At 42.7% G+C, this 18,390-nt stretch overlaps 1 protein-coding gene across 1 annotated transcript in view; it reads right to left on the reverse strand.

Annotated features, from left to right (window-relative positions):
- The window catches only part of LOC137372723 (putative ferric-chelate reductase 1), a 61,701-nt gene that overhangs the window by 10,035 nt on the left and 33,276 nt on the right, over positions 1-18,390 (reverse strand). The window contains exons 8-11 of the mRNA XM_068036874.1: positions 14,112-14,259; positions 8,700-8,813; positions 6,665-6,780; positions 2,441-2,527 (exon numbers count right to left, since the gene is read on the reverse strand). Coding sequence (XP_067892975.1) covers positions 2,441-2,527; positions 6,665-6,780; positions 8,700-8,813; positions 14,112-14,259 — 465 coding nt within the window. The remainder of the gene's footprint in view (positions 1-2,440; positions 2,528-6,664; positions 6,781-8,699; positions 8,814-14,111; positions 14,260-18,390) is intronic.

Consider the following 18,390-nt stretch of genomic DNA (forward strand, 5'->3'; position numbering starts at 1 on the left):
GGAGATTTGATAGAGGTGTTCAAAATCATGGAGGGGTCTGGACAGAGTAGTAGGGGGAAACTGTTCCCATTGGGCGAAGGATCCAGAACCAGAGGACATCGATTTAAGGTGATTGGCAAAAGAAGCAACAGCAACACGCAGTGAGTGATTAGTATCTGGAATGCACTGCCTGAGAGTGTGGTGGAGGTAGATTAAATCAATGCCTTCAAAAGAGAACTGGATAATTATCTGAACAGAAAAAATTTGCAGGGCTACTGAGAAAAAGCAGGGGAGTAGGACCAGGTGAGTTGCTGTTGCAGAGTCGGCATGGACACGACAGGCCGAATGGCCTCCTTCTGTGCTGTAACCATTCTGTGATCCTATTACTGCTCTTTGGTGAATCAGGACAAGTCCGAGGACTTGTCTGCCCAGTTTTACACTTGGATCAGATTCATGTTTACATCGGGAACTTTATAAACTAAAAATTGTCAATTTGCAAACCTTTACCCTGCTTCCCTCTCCCCCTCAGCTCATACTGGGTGCAGTTCTGGCTCTCTGGTTGCTCAATCAAATCACCATTCTGCATGGCTAAGCCTGGACAGTGCTTATCAGCATGTGCCGATTATGGTTCAAACCTGTCTCATACACACACACATTCCAGTAGGGGTCACCGCATACCACTCAGGAAGGGGAACCTTAGTTGATTTTTCCTCTCCCTCACTCAGGGCACTGAGGTCTAATGTAGCCCTCCAACTGCTGTCCTGGTTGAAATCGACACCAGTGATAAAACCTGGGACCTTTTTGGTTGGAATGCTGCTCAGTTCCACATTAAATAATACAATTATCCAAGAAGATTTCACAGCTTAGTCATCAATACAGAATGAAATACACAAGTGCCATAAGCATTTAACAAAAACTCATACTTGAAAATTGTGCTTCTGTCTATGTGAAGGTTGTCACTATATTGACTACATTTAACTACATTTATTGCAATGAGAGGAATGAGTGGGAAAATTTGTATGGATCAAGATTTTTTAATTAAGATTAATGGGTACCCATGATTGAGTTGGAGGATATGCTATTTTATCAACACAGGTGCTCTTAGCATATAATGTACAATAGAATACTCAATAATCTTAAAATTGAGTCTCGAGCTTTGGTTTTTCAGGTGCTATACGGCCTCTTGTCCACACATCGGTAGGCCGGAGGTGCAAACAGACACCTCTGGCCAAAGTGTGCCACCTGCCATATTGAGCAAGGAAAAACAAGAAGTGTCTTTTACCCATGCCCAAATCAGACATTAGGCCCTTTATGTATGAATACAAGGGACCTAACACCTGCTTTAGGTCCCCACTGCTACATTAATTCTCCCTGAGGCAGCCAGCACTGTATGCACTCAGGGAAGCCAACTCTGATGATTACTTGCAAAATAAAGTAAATTACTTTGCTATAAAGTACCATCCCAATCACAGCCTCTCGTGGCCCCGAGATCCCAGATCTTCTCCTCCCAGCCCCGAGATCTCCAATCTCCCTCCACGCTCCAGTCCCCAACCTCTGATCTCTTTTCCCTCAGGAGTCAGGCTCTGACCTCCCTGTTCCACCTCCCCCAGAAATCCCCAGATTAGATTAAAACAGGATTATGCATTTCTGTGATTTTTCGGCAGTTGAATAGCCCATCGACAATCACCGACCTGAATAATATCTACTTTAGCGAGGTAGCAGATAACACCTGGCTGGCACCTATAGAAATATATCACGGCAAGGAATCAGTGCTTCTAGAGAAGGGAAGACTGGAGACAACATTAAGAAAAGAAAGTGCCTAGCTATTAAATAGGACTTCAAATGAAAACTACAGATCAATATGACGTGGAAACGTCTGAATCATACAGTACAGTAGCAAAAGGTTGGACTTATTCAATTTAAAAAAAAACACAACATTCCCTCCCTAAACCTCTGGAATTCCCTCCCAAAGCCACTCTGCCTTTCTCCCTCTTTCTCTAATTTTAAGACACTCCTTAAAACCTACTTCTTTGACCAAGCTTTTGGTTGCCTTTCCTAATATCTCCTTATGTGGCTCGGTGTCAAGTTGTGCTTGATAATGCTCCTGTGAAGTGCTTTGGGATGTTTTACTATGTTAGAGGTGCTATGTAAATGCAACTTGTTTTTTCATTGCAGGCAAATTGTAGCTTCTGAGTTGTGAGAAAGTATTCCATATAAAGGCTGACTCTGGAAAGTACAATGTCATGGTCTTGGCATCCCACTCAGTTTACAGTTTAATTCTAACTGAATAAATCAGATTTTGTGAGGCTTACTTTGTTTATAAAAACATATTTTCCTATTTGTAAAGCTGGCACGTAATGTTTCATCTTTATCTCACTTCCAGCTGTAACTTTTGCAGTTTTTAAAAAAAATTTAATTATTTTCCATTTCTCACTACAAAAACCAACTAACGCTGACTTACGTTGCTCCAGGCTCCCCTGTAAAGAAAAGGAAGAATAAAGGCAAGGCATGTTAGCAGCACTGTGGTTGCCATCAGCATTCTGTGCACCTAAAATAAGAGACAAATGACAAACGTCATATATTGCAATGAGCCACTTGTACTTCACCAACTGTGACTGAAGATTAACTGCTTCAATACCTGACTGCACAGCTGTGTGTCCAGACCTGGTATTGGTAACAGCAACCAAATCCCACTTACTGAATTGTCAATCTCCAAACAGTCGAAACATCTTACAGGTTTAGAATTTTTTTTTGTTTTTTTATTCTCATTTCCATCCATTTAAATGTTAAAATTTACTATTGATGCACCAAAGCAACAAACTTTCATTGTTGTCAATGCTTATGTGGCAGTATTGAGAAACCCAAGCTGATAACCAAGGTCAATGATCCAAAACACCAAGTTCATAAAGAGTATGATCATGTGCCTCGAAATGCAGTGGTTAGGTGATGTCTACCTTGGATTTTCAAGAGCTAAAAATTGCAGGAAGAAGGAAAATTTGAGGTAGCAACTAAAGCTTAGACAGGCTGTTTGCCCACATCAGAGGATCCTTCACTCTGCCGCTTTATATTTTCGAAAATTGTAAAACTGTAATCTTAGGGCAGAGTTATTCTACGACTTTACCATTGACAGGAAGTAGTTGATAGGAAATGTAACAACTCAGCAGTCATATCAGTAATTTGAAACCCAAGTTCAATAATGCAGATGTATGGGGTTTCTCACGAGTTTGACATCTAGTAGTTAAAACTCTGACTGCTTGAAGTCAGGTGTAGGTCAAGCTATCAGATGCCATCAGGAGTACTGGGGCAATGTACAGTTTCCCTCATTAACTCCAGTTGCTTTGCCCTAAAACCAAACCATCTGTTATTTATGGAAATTAAAACAAATTTCCAAACTGGTTTACCTGATGTGTGCACAATCATGCCCATTTCCACAGCATGCACACATCCTGAGACTTGGAAACCAGTATTGCTTACAGAAAAGGCAACAAGTGGCAGTATAACTCTGCTGTATTCAACCTGTGCATCAAACACATACCACTCTCAAGTGCAGTAAAAGTTCACTTATAGAAACACTGTTAGTTATGCATAGCCGCGACGGACAGGCAATATATAAAGTAACTTCTGTCATGTTTATATCAACACACAAAATAAATAAAAATCAATGGTGTAGTGCAGAGTTTTGCCAATTAAATTAAGCCCACCCATCTCCACCATTATAAATCTACTTCAGTGAGTTGTTCTGACATCATTCATAAATAATGGGTTGAATCTTGCTGGAAAAATAAGGGGACGTTAACAACACACGCCACTACTATTGTTCAAATTGGCCAGCAAGTTCAGGGTGAAGAAACACACTACAAGTTACAAATCTTCAATACTTGCTGGTCGATTTACTGTTTGCTTTGCTCAAATGGAATCTCGCCCTTAGCTGCCCTGTTATTTTTAATAACTTTCTGGATTCACACATTAAACTCATCGCAGATAGTGGTGGCTGGAACTTAACAGTTTAAGTATCTTTTTAACATTGTGATAATTATAATGGAATGGCAATCAACCTCCCTGGCCCAGAAAGGAAATAATTTAAGCTGTTCAATCTCATTCCTACAGGTAGTAAGTAGTTATTGGAGAGTTTAAAAATGTCAGATTATAAAAAAAAACTTTCATTTTCAGTCGCTTTTTTTCTCTCTCAATCGAATCCTTCTTTCCCTCTATATTTTTCTTTCTGTTCCTAATATAACTCTTAAGTCACCCTCCTTCTCCATCGTTCCTCTGTTTTTTTTCTCAATCCTTAAAATCACGTAGCTTAAGGAGATACACTGTTAGTCTGATTATTCACTGAGGTCCCAGATGCCATATTATCCTCACCACACCATTATCAACTTGCACTTCCAGCAAGTTACGCCGCAAAAAGATTTCAAGTTGAAGGCTGCAGAAAAAAGTCTAGCACTGCCTGGCACAAGTTGTGCCACTCCAGCAAGATTGACTTAAAATGCATTTTAAGTTTGTGTGTCTTTTCTAACCATTGTTTGGGCTCTCGTTTGTTCGATCACTCATGTTTGCATACCAACTCGGCATTCTGGACAGTGTCTAAGCTGGTCTTCCAAAAGGAAATTAACTAGAAAATTTTAAAACGCAACTTTTGAGGCCTCTTCTGCCCTGATCCTTTTCTTTGTGGGGTTGGCCTGATGGGAAATTCCCACTCAGGCCACCTCGTGACTATTGTAGTTGGTTCCTGATAAATATCATTGGAACCAAAGAAACATATGTTAAGAAGGACCACTCTGGCTTTGGGCAGGTGTCTTTACCACCTGTTTAGGTGAGCAGGTGGAAACTGAAACCTGTCAACTCCTGGTGGCTTCAGAGCAGGTTATAATTGCCCCCAGTGGTATTTTTGTTTTTTTAAATCTTACCCCTGTAATAACCTAATCAATCTAAACTGTTTCTTGGAAATTCAAACTTATTTTTCCACTCTTTCAGGAGTTTCAAACTATTAGAGATTTTCAAACAGGCTGCTTAAAATTCAGAGAAAACAATCTTTTATATCCCAGAAAAAAAAGTGATCACGTGGAACAGTGTTGGTCTATAGTGTAAACATTGGTAGCATGTGCACTGATACAGGAGCAGTGTAATATATGCACCCAAATAGATGCCAGGCCAAATGTTCATGGAAAATGCAAATTTAAACTGTGCTACTTCGTGTGGTATTAGCAGGTGCGAGATTAGCACTTGTTATCATAGTGCTAATATTTGCATCGCACTCACACAGGTTTTAGGTGGTATCCAACATGGAAGAGGAATAAATGGGTTGAATTTTACCAGCTCCTCGATGCCGAGAAGGGCCCACCGCACATTACCGGTGGGGGGACCTCGGTACGGGCCCCCCACCACCTGGCAGCGGGTCCTTCATCTAAATATTTAAATGAACAGTGATGAGATTTTAAGTAATTTAACTGCAGGCGGCAGCCGTCCCACGCCGGCTTTACGGCCACCGAACACAGCTTGCGCACCTTCAGAACTCCACACGGAGTTCCGAGGCGAGAACCTGGTGGGGGGTGGGGTGGGGGAGGAATAACATTTTCAGGGCGGGACGGATGGGGGAGCAGGGAAAATAATTTTTACTGGCTGTGGGGATGGTGGGAAGGGGTTGAGGGTCAAAAGGGAACTAATTTCGGGGGGGAAGATCGAAATATTAATAAAAGTTCATTATGGACGGAGAGGACAATTGATATATAAATTACCGATTGGGGGGATGGTGGGAGATGGGATTTAGAGTTAAATTTTCTTGTTATTTCCCGGAGATCGGAACCTTTAAATTTTAAAATGTTACTGAAGGGCTTGAAGCCCTTTAAAAATGGCGCTACAGCCTGCACGGTGATGCCGGACGCCGTTGCTGGGGACGTGGCGGCCGCCCCCTCTACATCATCGAGGGCGGCTGTTCTGCTCCCTCTATTTAAATGAGCCCCCACATGTAATATCACGGGGGCTCAGCGGCGACACTTCTGTGTCTGAAGGCCGCCGAGTTCAAAGCGTGCTGCCGCAAAGCGCGGCACTCGAATAAAATTTAGCCCAGCATCTTGTAAAAATCAGTTCCACAGGATTCACACTCAGTTTTCATCCTGTTTGACTCTTGCCTGGGACAAGCTCTGGACCTCCATTCATATTAAAGCATTTCTGGATGGAAATGTGCATGATTCTTGTTTGCCACGCTGGGGGTTTAGTAGGTCAATTAGCATTTGAAAGACAGGTGCTGCATGGCTAAATTTATAGCCTATGACATTTATAGATGATCCAGTTTATAAAATGTATCATAGGGATACATTTTGGTTTTTATCACCTAAGAATCAAACAATGCCTGGGCAGAGTCCAGAGAGGGATATCTGGTGTGGAAGTGATATGCCAGTAACAGAAGCCACCTGATTTTCATGCATTCAAATTAATGGAAGAAATGTCTGGCATGTTCTGTAAGGGTGATTGATCCTTTCCACAAGGTATTCCTCTCTACATATTACCCAGGTGATGCTGAACACCCACACGGTAAAGGCCAAAATCCAAATTTCCTCTGATCCTATACTAAAACAATTATGAGTTATGCTCATATTTATTGGCAACACAATATTCACAATTCACCACAGCTGAATTTGAAACGACATTAGCTACATTTTATTGGTACAAAGCTGATATTTACCTGAAACCAGACCTTTTTGCCAAACAGTGTACTAGATGGCCAGACAGGTTTAAAGAATCGTGCCACAATGACACCAATGTTGGCTGTAGTCACCCAAGCAATAAACATTAATGTTCCTATGGAAAAAAATAAAAATATAACTTGTAATGAAATACTGGAAGGTCCTGGATGGTCTCAAGCTTCCTGAGTGTTGTTGGAGCTGCACTCCTCCAAGCAAGTGGAGAGTATTCCAAAACACACCTGACTTGAGCTTTGTAGATGGTGGACAGGCTTTGGGGAGGCAGGAGATGACTTCTCACCTGAAAGGTCTCCATTGAATCAAATTAGCAAAGGCCCAATGTTTCTTGTACCCTTGCCTAGACACACTCACTAATGTGCCGAGGCTCAATCACAAGTAACATTGCTCCCGCAATTGCAAAACAATTCATAATTCAATGACTGAATACTTTAACCCACTGCATGCAAATAATTGTTTGGGTTGTTTTCAAGTTCATATATAAATAAATACCACCATTGATGCCAATATCCAGCCTATTTTGGGGGGTTACCATTGACCACAAACTGAACTGGAGCAGTCACATAAATACTGTGGCTACAAGAGCAGGTCAGAGACTGGGAATTCTGTGGGGAGTAAGTCATCTCCTACCTCCCCAAAGCCTGCCCACCATCTACAAAGCTCAAGTCAGGAGTGTGATGGAATACTCTCCACTTGCCTGGAGGAATGCAGCTCCAACCACACTCAGGAAGCTTGAGATCATCCAGGACAAAGCAGCCACTTGATCAGCACCCCATCTACCACCTTAAAACATTCACTGCCTTTACCATCGATGCACGGTGTCAGCATTGTGTCCAATCTACAAGACGCACTGCAGAAACTCCCAAGGCTCCTTCAACAGTACCTTCCAAGCCCACGACCTCTACCAGTTAAAAGGACAAGGACAGCAGATGCATGGGAACAGCACCACTTGCAAGTTCCCCTCCAAGCCATCCTGACTTGGAACTATATCACTGTTCCTTCACTGTCGCTAGATCAAAATCCTGGAACTTCCTCCCTAACAGCACTGTGAGTGTACCTACACCAGATGGACCACCACCTTCTCACGGGCAATTAGGGATGGGCAACAAATGCTGGCTTTGCCTGCGACGCCTACATCACATGAAATGAATATTAAAAAATTTTGGTCCAAGCTCTGTGAAATTAAGAAGTGACTGAGTGAGGAATGTAGACAGGCAGAAACAGCTTCTGGTACATCTCAGAATGGGGCACCAGCATACATTGAAACAGCAGCACTGGGCTACCAGCACACTAAATACCAAAAGCAGCAGGTAATACATAAAGTTTAGTAGCTCCACAACCTATGGATCAGAGCAAAGCATTGGAGCTCTAGCAGTCAAGAATGGTGGTGGACAAGAGGAGGAGAATTATGAGCATCTCCAACCTGAAGCATGGTTGAGCCCAGTGGATGGGTGAAACAGACCCGATTGAAATATTTGTAAGCAGTCAAAAGTGGCACATGGATAATATTATTCAACCTCCTCTTATGGTCCTCACCATCATAGCTGCTAATACCCAGCCAGTTTGGTTCATTCCATGTGGCATTAAGCAGCTGAGTACAATGGGGACTGCATAGGCTATAGGCCCTAATAACATCTGGTTGTAGTCCTGCATATCAAAACTCAAATCCCTGCAGAATCATACCTAATACCAAGGAAGACAGCTGTAAGCTGGCAGAGGCCAGCCATCATAGCCCAGGAAATTGTTGCAAGTGTTCCTCGAGACATGTATCCCAGCTCAAGCATCTTCAGTTGCTTCTTCAATGAGCCCGCCTCTGTCATAAGGTCAAGACTGCTGCCAAACAGATGTTCCCAGCTCCATTCACAACCCCTCTGTCAATGAAGCTACTGTGGCAGCCTCCAGCAGGGGTCAAAGGCGGACACACCTTAACACATACACTGGGATGTGCTCACCAGCAGAGTTTTGGGCTCAAAAGCGGTCTTTATATTCGCATTTGTCATTTTAGTACAAATCACTTACCATGAGCCTTAATATACAGGGGAGACCGAGAGCCCCTGAGTTCACTGGGTGATCCACCAAAATGAACCTTCCCATGTGTGATCAACGGTTGGCGGTGATGTTTATGAATTCTTCCTTTAATAAAATAAAAGTACTAATAGTTACATCAAGTATATTACATTTCTTTGTAGACTTTGCAAATATTTTATAACTTATTTTGGCTAATACAATCTAGGAATAGGGTGGCGCAGTGGTTAGCACCACAGCTCCTGCGACCTGGGTTCAGTTCTGGGTACTGCCTATGCAGACTTTGCAAGTTCTCTCTGTGACTGTGTGGGTTTCCACCAGGTGTTCCAGTTTCCTCCCACAGCCAAAGAACAAAGAACAAAGATAATTACAGCACAGGAACAGGCCCTTCGGCCCTCCAAGCCTGCGCCGATCCAGATCCTCTCTCTAAACATGTCGCCTATTTTCTAAGGTTCTGTATCTCTTTTCTTCCTGCCCATTCATGTATCTGTCTAGATACATCTTAAAAGACTCCATCGTGCCCGCATCTACCACCTCCGCTGGCAATGCGTTCCAGGTGCCCACCACCCTCTGCGTAAAGAACTTTCCACGCATATCCCCCCTAAACTTTTCCCCTTTCACTTTGAACTCGTGTCCTCTAGTAATTGAAACCCCCACTCTGGGAAAAAGCCTCTTGCTATCCACCCTGTCTATACCTCTCATGATTTTGTACACCTCAATCAGGTCCCCCCTCAACCTCCGTCTTTCTAATGAAAATAATCCTAATCTGCTCAACCTCTCTTCATAGCTAGCGCCCTCCATACCAGGCAACATCCTGGTGAACCTCCTCTGCACCCTCTCCAAAGCATCCACATCCTTTTGATAATGTGGCGACCAGAACTGTACGCAGTATTCCAAATGTGGCCGAACCAAAGTCCTATACAACTGTAACATGACCTGCCAACTCTTGTACTCAATGCCCCGTCCGATGAAGGAAAGCATGCCGTATGCCTTCTTGACCACTCTATTTACCTGCGTTGCCACCTTCAGGGAACAGTGGACCTGAACACCCAAATCTCTCTGGACATCAATTTTCCCCAGGACTTGTCCATTTACTGTATAGTTCACTCTTGAATTGGATCTTCCAAAATGCATCACCTCGCATTTGCCCTGATTGAACTCCATCTGCCATTTCTCTGCCCAAACTCTCCAATCTATCTATATTCTGCTGTATTCTCTGACAGTCCCCTTCACTATCTGCTACTCCACCAATCTTAGTGTCGTCTGCAAATTTGCTAATCAGTCCACCTATACTTTCCTCCAAATCATTAATGTATATCACAAACAACAGTGGTCCCAGCACGGATCCCTGTGGAACACCACTGGTCACACGTCTCCATTTTGAGAAACTCCCTTCTACTGCTACTCTCTGTCTCCTGTTGCCCAGCCAGTTCTTTATCCATCTAGCTAGTACACCTTGGACCCCAAGCGCCTTCACTTTCTCCATCAGCCTGCCATGGGGAACCTTATCAAACGCCTTACTGAAGTCCATGTATATGACATCGACAGCCCTTCCCTCATCAATCAACTTTGTCACTTCCTCAAAGAGTTCTATTAAGTTGGTAAGACATGACCTTCCCTGCACAAAACCATGTTACCTATCACTGATGAGCCCATTTTCTTCCAAATGGGAATAGATCCTATCCCTCAGTATCTTCTCCAGCAGCTTCCCTACCACTGACGTCAGGCTCACCGGTCTATAATTACCTGGATTATCCCTGCTACCCTTCTTAAACAAGGGGACAACATTAGCAATTCTCCAGTCCTCCGGGACCTCACCCGTGTTTAAGGATGCTGCAAAGATATCTGTTAAGGCCCCAGCTATTTCCTCTCTCGCTTCCCTCAGTAACCTGGGATAGATCCCATCCGGACCTGGGGACTTGTCCACCTTAATGCCCTTTAGAATACCCAACACTTCCTCCCTCCTTATGCCGACTTGACCTAGAGTAATCAAACATCTGTTCCTAACCTCAACATCCGTCATGTCCCTCTCCTCGGTGAATACCGATGCAAAGTACTCGTTTAGAATCTCACCCATTTTCTCTGAGTCCAAGCATAACATTCCTCCTTTGTCCTTTAGTGGGCCAATCCTTTCTCTAGTTACCCTCTTTCTCCTTATATATGAATAAAAGGCTTTGGGATTTTCCTTAACCCTGTTTGCTAAAGATATTTCATGACCCCTTTTAGCCCTCTTAATTCCTCGTTTCAGATTGGTCCTACATTCCCGATATTCTTTCAAAGCTTCGTCTTTCATCAGCCGCCTAGACCTTATGTATGCTTCCTTTTTCCTCTTAGCTAGTCTCACAATTTCACCTGTCATCCATGGTTCCCTAATCTTGCCATTTCTATCCCTCATTTTCACAGGAACATGTCTCTCCTGCACGCTAATCAACCTCTCTTTAAAAGCCTCCCACATATCACATGTGGATTTACCTTCAAACAGCTGCTCCCAATCTACATTTCCCAGCTCCTGCCGAATTTTGGTGTAGTTGGCCTTCCCCCAATTTAGCACTCTCCCTTTTGGACCACTCTCGTCTTTGTCCATAAGTATTTTAAAGCTTACGGAATTGTGATCACTATTCCCAAAGTAGTCCCCTACTGAAACTTCAACAACCTGGCCGGGCTCATTCCCCAACACCAGGTCCAGTATGGCCCCTTCCCGAGTTGGACTATTTACATACTGCTCTAGAAAACCCTCCTGGATGCTCCTTACAAATTCTGCTCCATCTGGACCTCTAACACTAAGCGAATCCCAGTCAATGTTGGGAAAATTAAAATCTCCTATCACCACCACCCTGTTGCTCCTACATCTTTCCATAATTGATTCCAGGTTGATAGGTAAATTGGCCATTGTAAATTGCCCCTAGTATAGGTAGGTGGTAGGAGAATTGTGGGGATGTGGTAGGGAATATGGGATTAATGTAGCATTAGTATAAATGGGTGGTTGATGGTTGGCACAGACTTGGTGGACTGAAGGTCCTGTTTCAGTGCTGTATCACTCTATGACAATATTCTGGGAGTGTAAAACACATCATGAAACTAATGTGATTAAAAAAGATAAAAAGCAAGCTGTTAAATTAACAGCAGCCCTGAAAGTGAAATGTGCCTTGGTTTATTCAGAGAAAGTGAATATAATTATTTAAAGTGGAACATAAATAACAACAGCAGTAAAGCAATTATAGAACTGCTTTCTCATGGATCAGTCAGTAAGTGCCTTGTGTAGACCTGAGCCATTCAGACTAGGCCACTTAGAGGTTCAATTTTGTAATGACTTATTTGATATCAGCCAGTGGATCTATTGGGGATCTACAATTGGTCTCAGTGCTCCTGGACCAGGGAGGGGGGAAAAAAGGTCTCTCAGGGCATCGGCTCTTGATTCTCATTAAGCAACCCCTACTGGTAAGGGCATGTGCAGATATCAAATGAGGACAGAATTGGACCCAAATTTTTAGACCCACAGGAGGAATTGGCATTTGAACCTGTGGAACCATAATCCAGCATGATCATCTTCAGGAGAGGAGAATGGAAAACCATAAAATAAGAAGTAGATATATTACAAGAAAGATTTCTCAATTCTCAGAATTCTCAGAACAGCTCCCTGTAAGCACCTCCACTATTTCTTCACTAAATTTTCAGAATAAGGCAAAATATTGGCTATGGTTTGCAACTGAGCACTTCCTATAGGCCAAATTCCTGATAGGCATCCCTTTCATGCTCTGCACCAGGAACATTACATGGTAATTGTTTCTCCATTTTACAAAGAGAGTTGAGCTCATTACCCCACAAGGTGGTGCTCAGCACCTGCACACCATTTCAGATCCCAAACAGGGCAAGTGTAGCATCCTGACTGGACCAGTAAAATATTACTTTTGCTTGACTTTTTAAAATCAAGCACAGACACTTTGAAACTCAAAGAAAATTCTCCCGTCCTCTTCTGAAGGCCCTGAATCATGCTAAGGTATAGTTTCAGGGATGCCAGCAATCCTGTAATAGCTCACTCACTCAAGTGGCCAATCCCCATTTCTGAGAGCCATGGTGATAAATTCTGGCAGAATATTAAACTGTAGAGGACATGACAGCCATCCTTTTCACAGCCCACCCATTCCTTACTCTGCTCACATGTACTTTCCAGCAGTAAATCCCAGTAGCCATCAGGAGCAAGAATCTTGGCTGTTTGTTTTTAAGCTCAGGATGCCTTGGCCAATTCGAGTATCACCACTGCCTCCCTGGCAGAGATCAGCAAGTTCAGCACAGACGAGATCAAACCTGGCATATTCCTAAATTATTACACTAGTAGATGAGCTGCAGAGTCAAACGTACTCAATGTGCACAAATATGAGATTTCAAAGCCTCTTGAGGAGGGGCACTGATTACAGTGAGCTGGAACACTGCAGTGTGATGTACCAGCTTTTAAAGAAGAGAGCTTTCTTCCAGCAGTATCTTTACAAATAGGAGGAATGAGTGATGGAGTGCTTCTGTGAACAGGAGGGGAAAATTTGGAGGAGGGGTGACACATGTTTCTGTGAACTGGGGTGAGTTGGTGGAGGGGTGACAGATGTTTCTGTGAACAGGGGTGAGTTGGAGGAGGGGTGACAGATGTTTCTGTAAACTGGGGTGCGTTGGAGGAGGGGTGACAGATGTTTCTGTGAACTGGGGTGAGTTGGAGGTGGGGTGACGGGTGTTTCTGTGAACAGGGGTGAGTTGGAGGAGGGATGACGGGTGTTTCTGTGAACAGGGGTAAGTTGGAGGAGGGGTGACAGGTGTTTCTGTGAACAGGGATGAGTTGGAGGAGGGGTGACGGGTGTTTCTGTGAACAGGGGTGAGTTGGAGGAGGGATGACGGGTGTTTCTATGAACGGGGGATGTTGGAGGATGGGTGACGGGTGTTTCTGTGAACTGGGGGAAAGCTAGGGGAGGACAGTACCTCAATGAACTTTGGAAATGGAATTAGTGGGACAGAATGCCTCTGAAGAGAAGAGTAGAATGTCCTTGTGAAGGGGGAAAGTAACTATTCTGCTCATTTCAGGTTTTGTAATGGTCTGGATGTTCTGTTGAATATGGATCAGTCACAATGTCGCTTCAATTTTTTCTATAATTTTTCTATGTTTAAAATCTCTCTGTGATGAATCTTAAGCTATTCAGGCCTCAGACTACTACTATCTGAGAGTAGTCTCACATGAAGTGGCTTTAGTGTGTGCAGAAGTCAGATGCTTCACCTGATTTCCCATCTACATTACCACTTTTGCATTGAAGCACCTCTAAACCCATTTACTCCTAACTACAAATGATAGCTGACTAACTGCATAATCAATGGTCACACTGTGCATGGTACAGATCTGTTTACATTGTCTGTAAGTGGCAAACCCACCATTCTCAGCTCTCCCTTCTGCTAGGAAAATGTAATATTGTCTGTCCAGGTCAAAACGTTCACTGTATTCCGGGAGCCGAATGTTTCTTCTGAATGAACACTGAATCACCCCATCTTCTAAGCTCCATGCCACATCATGAATAGGAACCTGCAATAATTTATCATTGTTAAACAGTAAATTTTTCCACAATTTCATATTGATTGCCATTAATTAGCACAGAAAGAACTCTGAAATGGTCTAGCAAGCCACTCAGCTACATCAAACCGCTACCACTGTTGGCATACCTACACCCCAAGGACTGCAGCAGTTCACCACAGTCCTTCTCAAAGGCAATTAGGGATGGGCAATAAGTGCTGGCCTAGCCAGCAATGCCCACATCCCATGAACGAATAAAAAAAAACTATGAAAATCCAGTGAGAAAAGGCTTTTCCCACTCCTCCCTTTCTCATCAAGTTCGCTCTATCTAGAATGTAAGTATGATTATTTTGTCACACTTTTCCATCCTGCACCAACTATTAAGTCCCTAACTTAGGGAACACTGACTTCAATGGAAAAGGAAATCAGGCCAACCATAAAACAGGCTGCTGTCCAAGGCAAATTATATCCTCTCTTACATCCTTTTGTGAAATATCGTCATACGTTTTTATCTCTCCTTCTCAACAGTTATCATTCCAGCTCCTTTTTAAAGATGCCAATTGACCCTGAATCAACTACCTTCTCTGGGAGCCTATTCTGCATGTCCATTATCATCAGAACTAAAGGTTTTCCCAACCCCAAACCTTGCTCATCACCTTTTACTGTACTGTTGTCCTCGAGTGCGATGTTTACCTTCCAAGTTAAATAGCTCTTGACATAAATTTGATCTGTACCTTCATATTTTGATGAAGTCATTAAATGATGTTGGATTATAATTTATATATCAGATATTGATAATTAAATGAGCAGTCTCCAGTTTTGATTAATGAAGCCAGAATATGTATTTAGGAAAATAAAAAAGGCCATTGTGTTTAACCTGGCTGGTCCAACTTCCAGAAAAAAAAACTACAATATAATCTATGAACATACGAATTAGGAGCAGGAGTAGGCCTCAGCCCTTCGAGCCTGCTCCGCCATTCAATAAGTTCATGGCTGAACTGATCACTCCACATTTCCACCTGATAATCTACCACCCACTTGTTTATCAAGAATCCATCTACCCCTGCCTTAAAAATATTCAAAGACTCTGCTTCCACCGCCTTTTGAGGAAGAGAATTCCAAAGATTCACAAATCTCAGAGAAAATATTTCTCTTCATCTCTGCCTTGAATGGGTGACCCTTTATTTTTAAACAGTGACTTCTAGTCCTAGATTCTCAAACAAGGGGAAACATCCTTTCCACATCCACCCTGTCAAGACCCCTCAGGATCTTATATGTTCTAATCAAGTTGCCTCTTATTCTATGCTTATACTCATCCACCTCTCCCCCACTGTCCCCCCAAATCCTGTAAGCTTTGATACATTTTCCCCTAAGCTTTTTCTCCTGAGTCCCAAGTTCCTCCTAATAGCCTACAGGTAGAAATTTGTTTTCACCTCTAGGCTGGTGCAAACTGGCTGTAGGAAATAAGCCACCCATGTAAAGGCCCCTACCAGGATACCAGTGCTATGGGATGGTAAGTGACCACATGCCATTTTCAGGCTGCTACTACCCCATGTCTGCCAGGTGCCACAATTAAAATCTGCACCCAATGAATGGAAATCTGCAACTACTAATACTGAGGTATCTGCGATGCCAGCAGGGAATCAGAAATAGGACTGCAACATTGTAGCTTCAATCCTATGACTTATGCTTCTGCTCAAGTACAGGATATGAAATCACGTCTCATTTGATTGCTTTGAAAGTGGTTTTGTTACAATTTAACGACAGAGGAAACAGGAGTGTAATTTACAATGTTTAGATTTTGTAATTATCTGCTTTTACAATTTCACCCCAATCAAAAAAGAGAGAATGGAATAGAAAATCCCCCATTAATTATGAGGAAAATCTTGCTTCATTATTACATGCTGAACAGCTGTGAGAAGAGGGAGCAGCGTCAGTCTCCTGTACACCATAGAACCAGTTTACAGCACAGAAGGAGGCCATTCAGCCCATCATGTCCGTGTCAACTCTTTCCTAGAGTAATCCAAAACTAATCCCACTCCCCTACTCTCTCTTCCCCTAGTCTTGTTCAAATGTTCAGTAATACAAACAGAAAATGCTGGAAATACTTGGCAGGTCTGGCAGCATCTGTGGAGAGAGAAACAGAGTTAACATTTCCAGTCGATGGCCTTTCATCAGAACTGGGAAAAGTTAGAAATGTAATAGATTTTGAGCAAGTGAAAGGGGGACGGGGGGGAAGGATGGGAAAAAAAGAACAAAAGGGAAAGTCTGTGATAGGATGGAGGGCAGGAGAGATTAAATGACAAAAGGTTTCATGGTGTAAGGCCAAAGGGAGTTGTTGTGGCACAAGTAAGAAAAAAAAGATATGTCTAGACGAGGTGTTCAGAAAAGATAGAGAAGGAAAAAACAGGAGGTGGGGTAGCTGTACTGATTAGGGAAGACATTGTATGTTGGAAAAAAAGGGATGTCTGTGAGGGGCAAGGACAGAATCAATTTGCTTAGAGTTGAAAAGCAAAAAGGGTATGATCACACTACTATTCCATAGTCCTTCAAATAGTGAGAGACATAGAGGAGCAAATCTGGAGGGAAATCACACAGATGTGTAAGAACTGTAGAATGGTGATATTGGGGTCTTTAATTACCCAAATATCGATTGGGATAATGTTAGAGTAAAGGGTAAGCAGGGGCAGGAATTTCAGAAATATATTCAGGAGAACTTCCTTGATCAGTATGTTCTCGGCCCAACTAGAAAGGAGGCAATGCTGAATCTGGTGTGATGAAATGAGGTGGACCAAATGGACTAAGTGTCTGTCGGGGAGTACCTGGGTAAGAGTATCATATCATAAGGTTTAGACTAGTAATGCAGACAAGCAAGGAACAATATAAGGTAGAATTTCTAGATTGGAAGAGCACTAATTTCAATGCAATGAGAAGGAATCCAGCCAAGGTAAAATGTAACCAAAGACTGACAGGAAAAACTGTAATAGAACAGTGGGTTATCTTTAGGGAAGAGATGCTTCAGGTAAAGGCTAGGTACATTCCAACAAAGGCAAAAGGTGAGGGAACCAAAAATAGGGCTCCTTGGATGACAAGGGAGATAGAGATTATGATAAAACAAAAAAAGAGGGTGTATGATGTGAGGGTGTTGAAGTGAGAACAATAAGTTGAGAGGTGAGGTGAGGTGAAGAGGAAAATAGGACTGGCAAAGAGAGAATTAGAATAGAATGGCAGTCAACATAAAAGGGAACCCAAAATTGTTCCACTGACATGTAAATAGTAAGCAGCTAGTAAGAAGTGGAGTGGAACCTATTAGGAATAAAGAGGGTAATATATTTTTACAGGCGCAGGGGAAAGCTAAAATACTTAATGAGTACTTTGTATCACTATTCACCAAGGAAGTAGAATCTGACAAAATATTGGTAGAAGCAGAGAGGAGAGGCAATGGGTGGAGTAAAAATTAAGAGAGAGGAGATACTGGAAAGGTTGGCTATGCTAAGGGTAGATAAGTCACCTGGTCCGGATGACTTGCATCCCAGGTTGCTAAAGGAAGTGGGAGTGGAGACAGCAGAAGGGCTTGCGAAAATCTTCCAATCTTCCCTGATATGGGGCAGGTGCCAGAGGATTGGAGAGTGGCAAATGTGACACCCTTATTCAAGAAAGGGTGTAAGGACAGGCCGAGCAACTACAGGCCAGTTAGTTTAACATCAGTGGTGGATAAGGTTTTAGAAACAATAATCAGGGGGAAAAAATCAACAAACATTTGGAGAGGTTTGAGTTAATTAAGGAGAGCCTGTATGGATTTGTAAAATGAAGATCATGCTTGATTAAGATCATTGAATTTTTTGATGAAATAACAGAAAAGGTTGATGAAGGGAATGTGGTGGACGTAGTCTAGGTGGATTTTAAAAAAGCGTTTGATAAAATACTACATAAAAGGCTGGTTAACAAAATTAAGGCTCATGGAATAGGTGGGTCAGTGTCTAATTGGATAAAAAAATTGGCTCAAGGACCGAAAATAGCCAGTCGTGATAAATGGTTATTTTTCAGACTGGAGGATGGTAGACAGTGGTGTTCCCCAAAGGTCAGTGCTGGGACAACGCTTTTTTTGCTATATATAAATGACTTGGATCTCGGAATACAGAG

The sequence above is a fragment of the Heterodontus francisci genome, chromosome 8, assembly GCF_036365525.1.
Source record: "Heterodontus francisci isolate sHetFra1 chromosome 8, sHetFra1.hap1, whole genome shotgun sequence".
NCBI lineage: Eukaryota > Metazoa > Chordata > Chondrichthyes > Heterodontiformes > Heterodontidae > Heterodontus > Heterodontus francisci.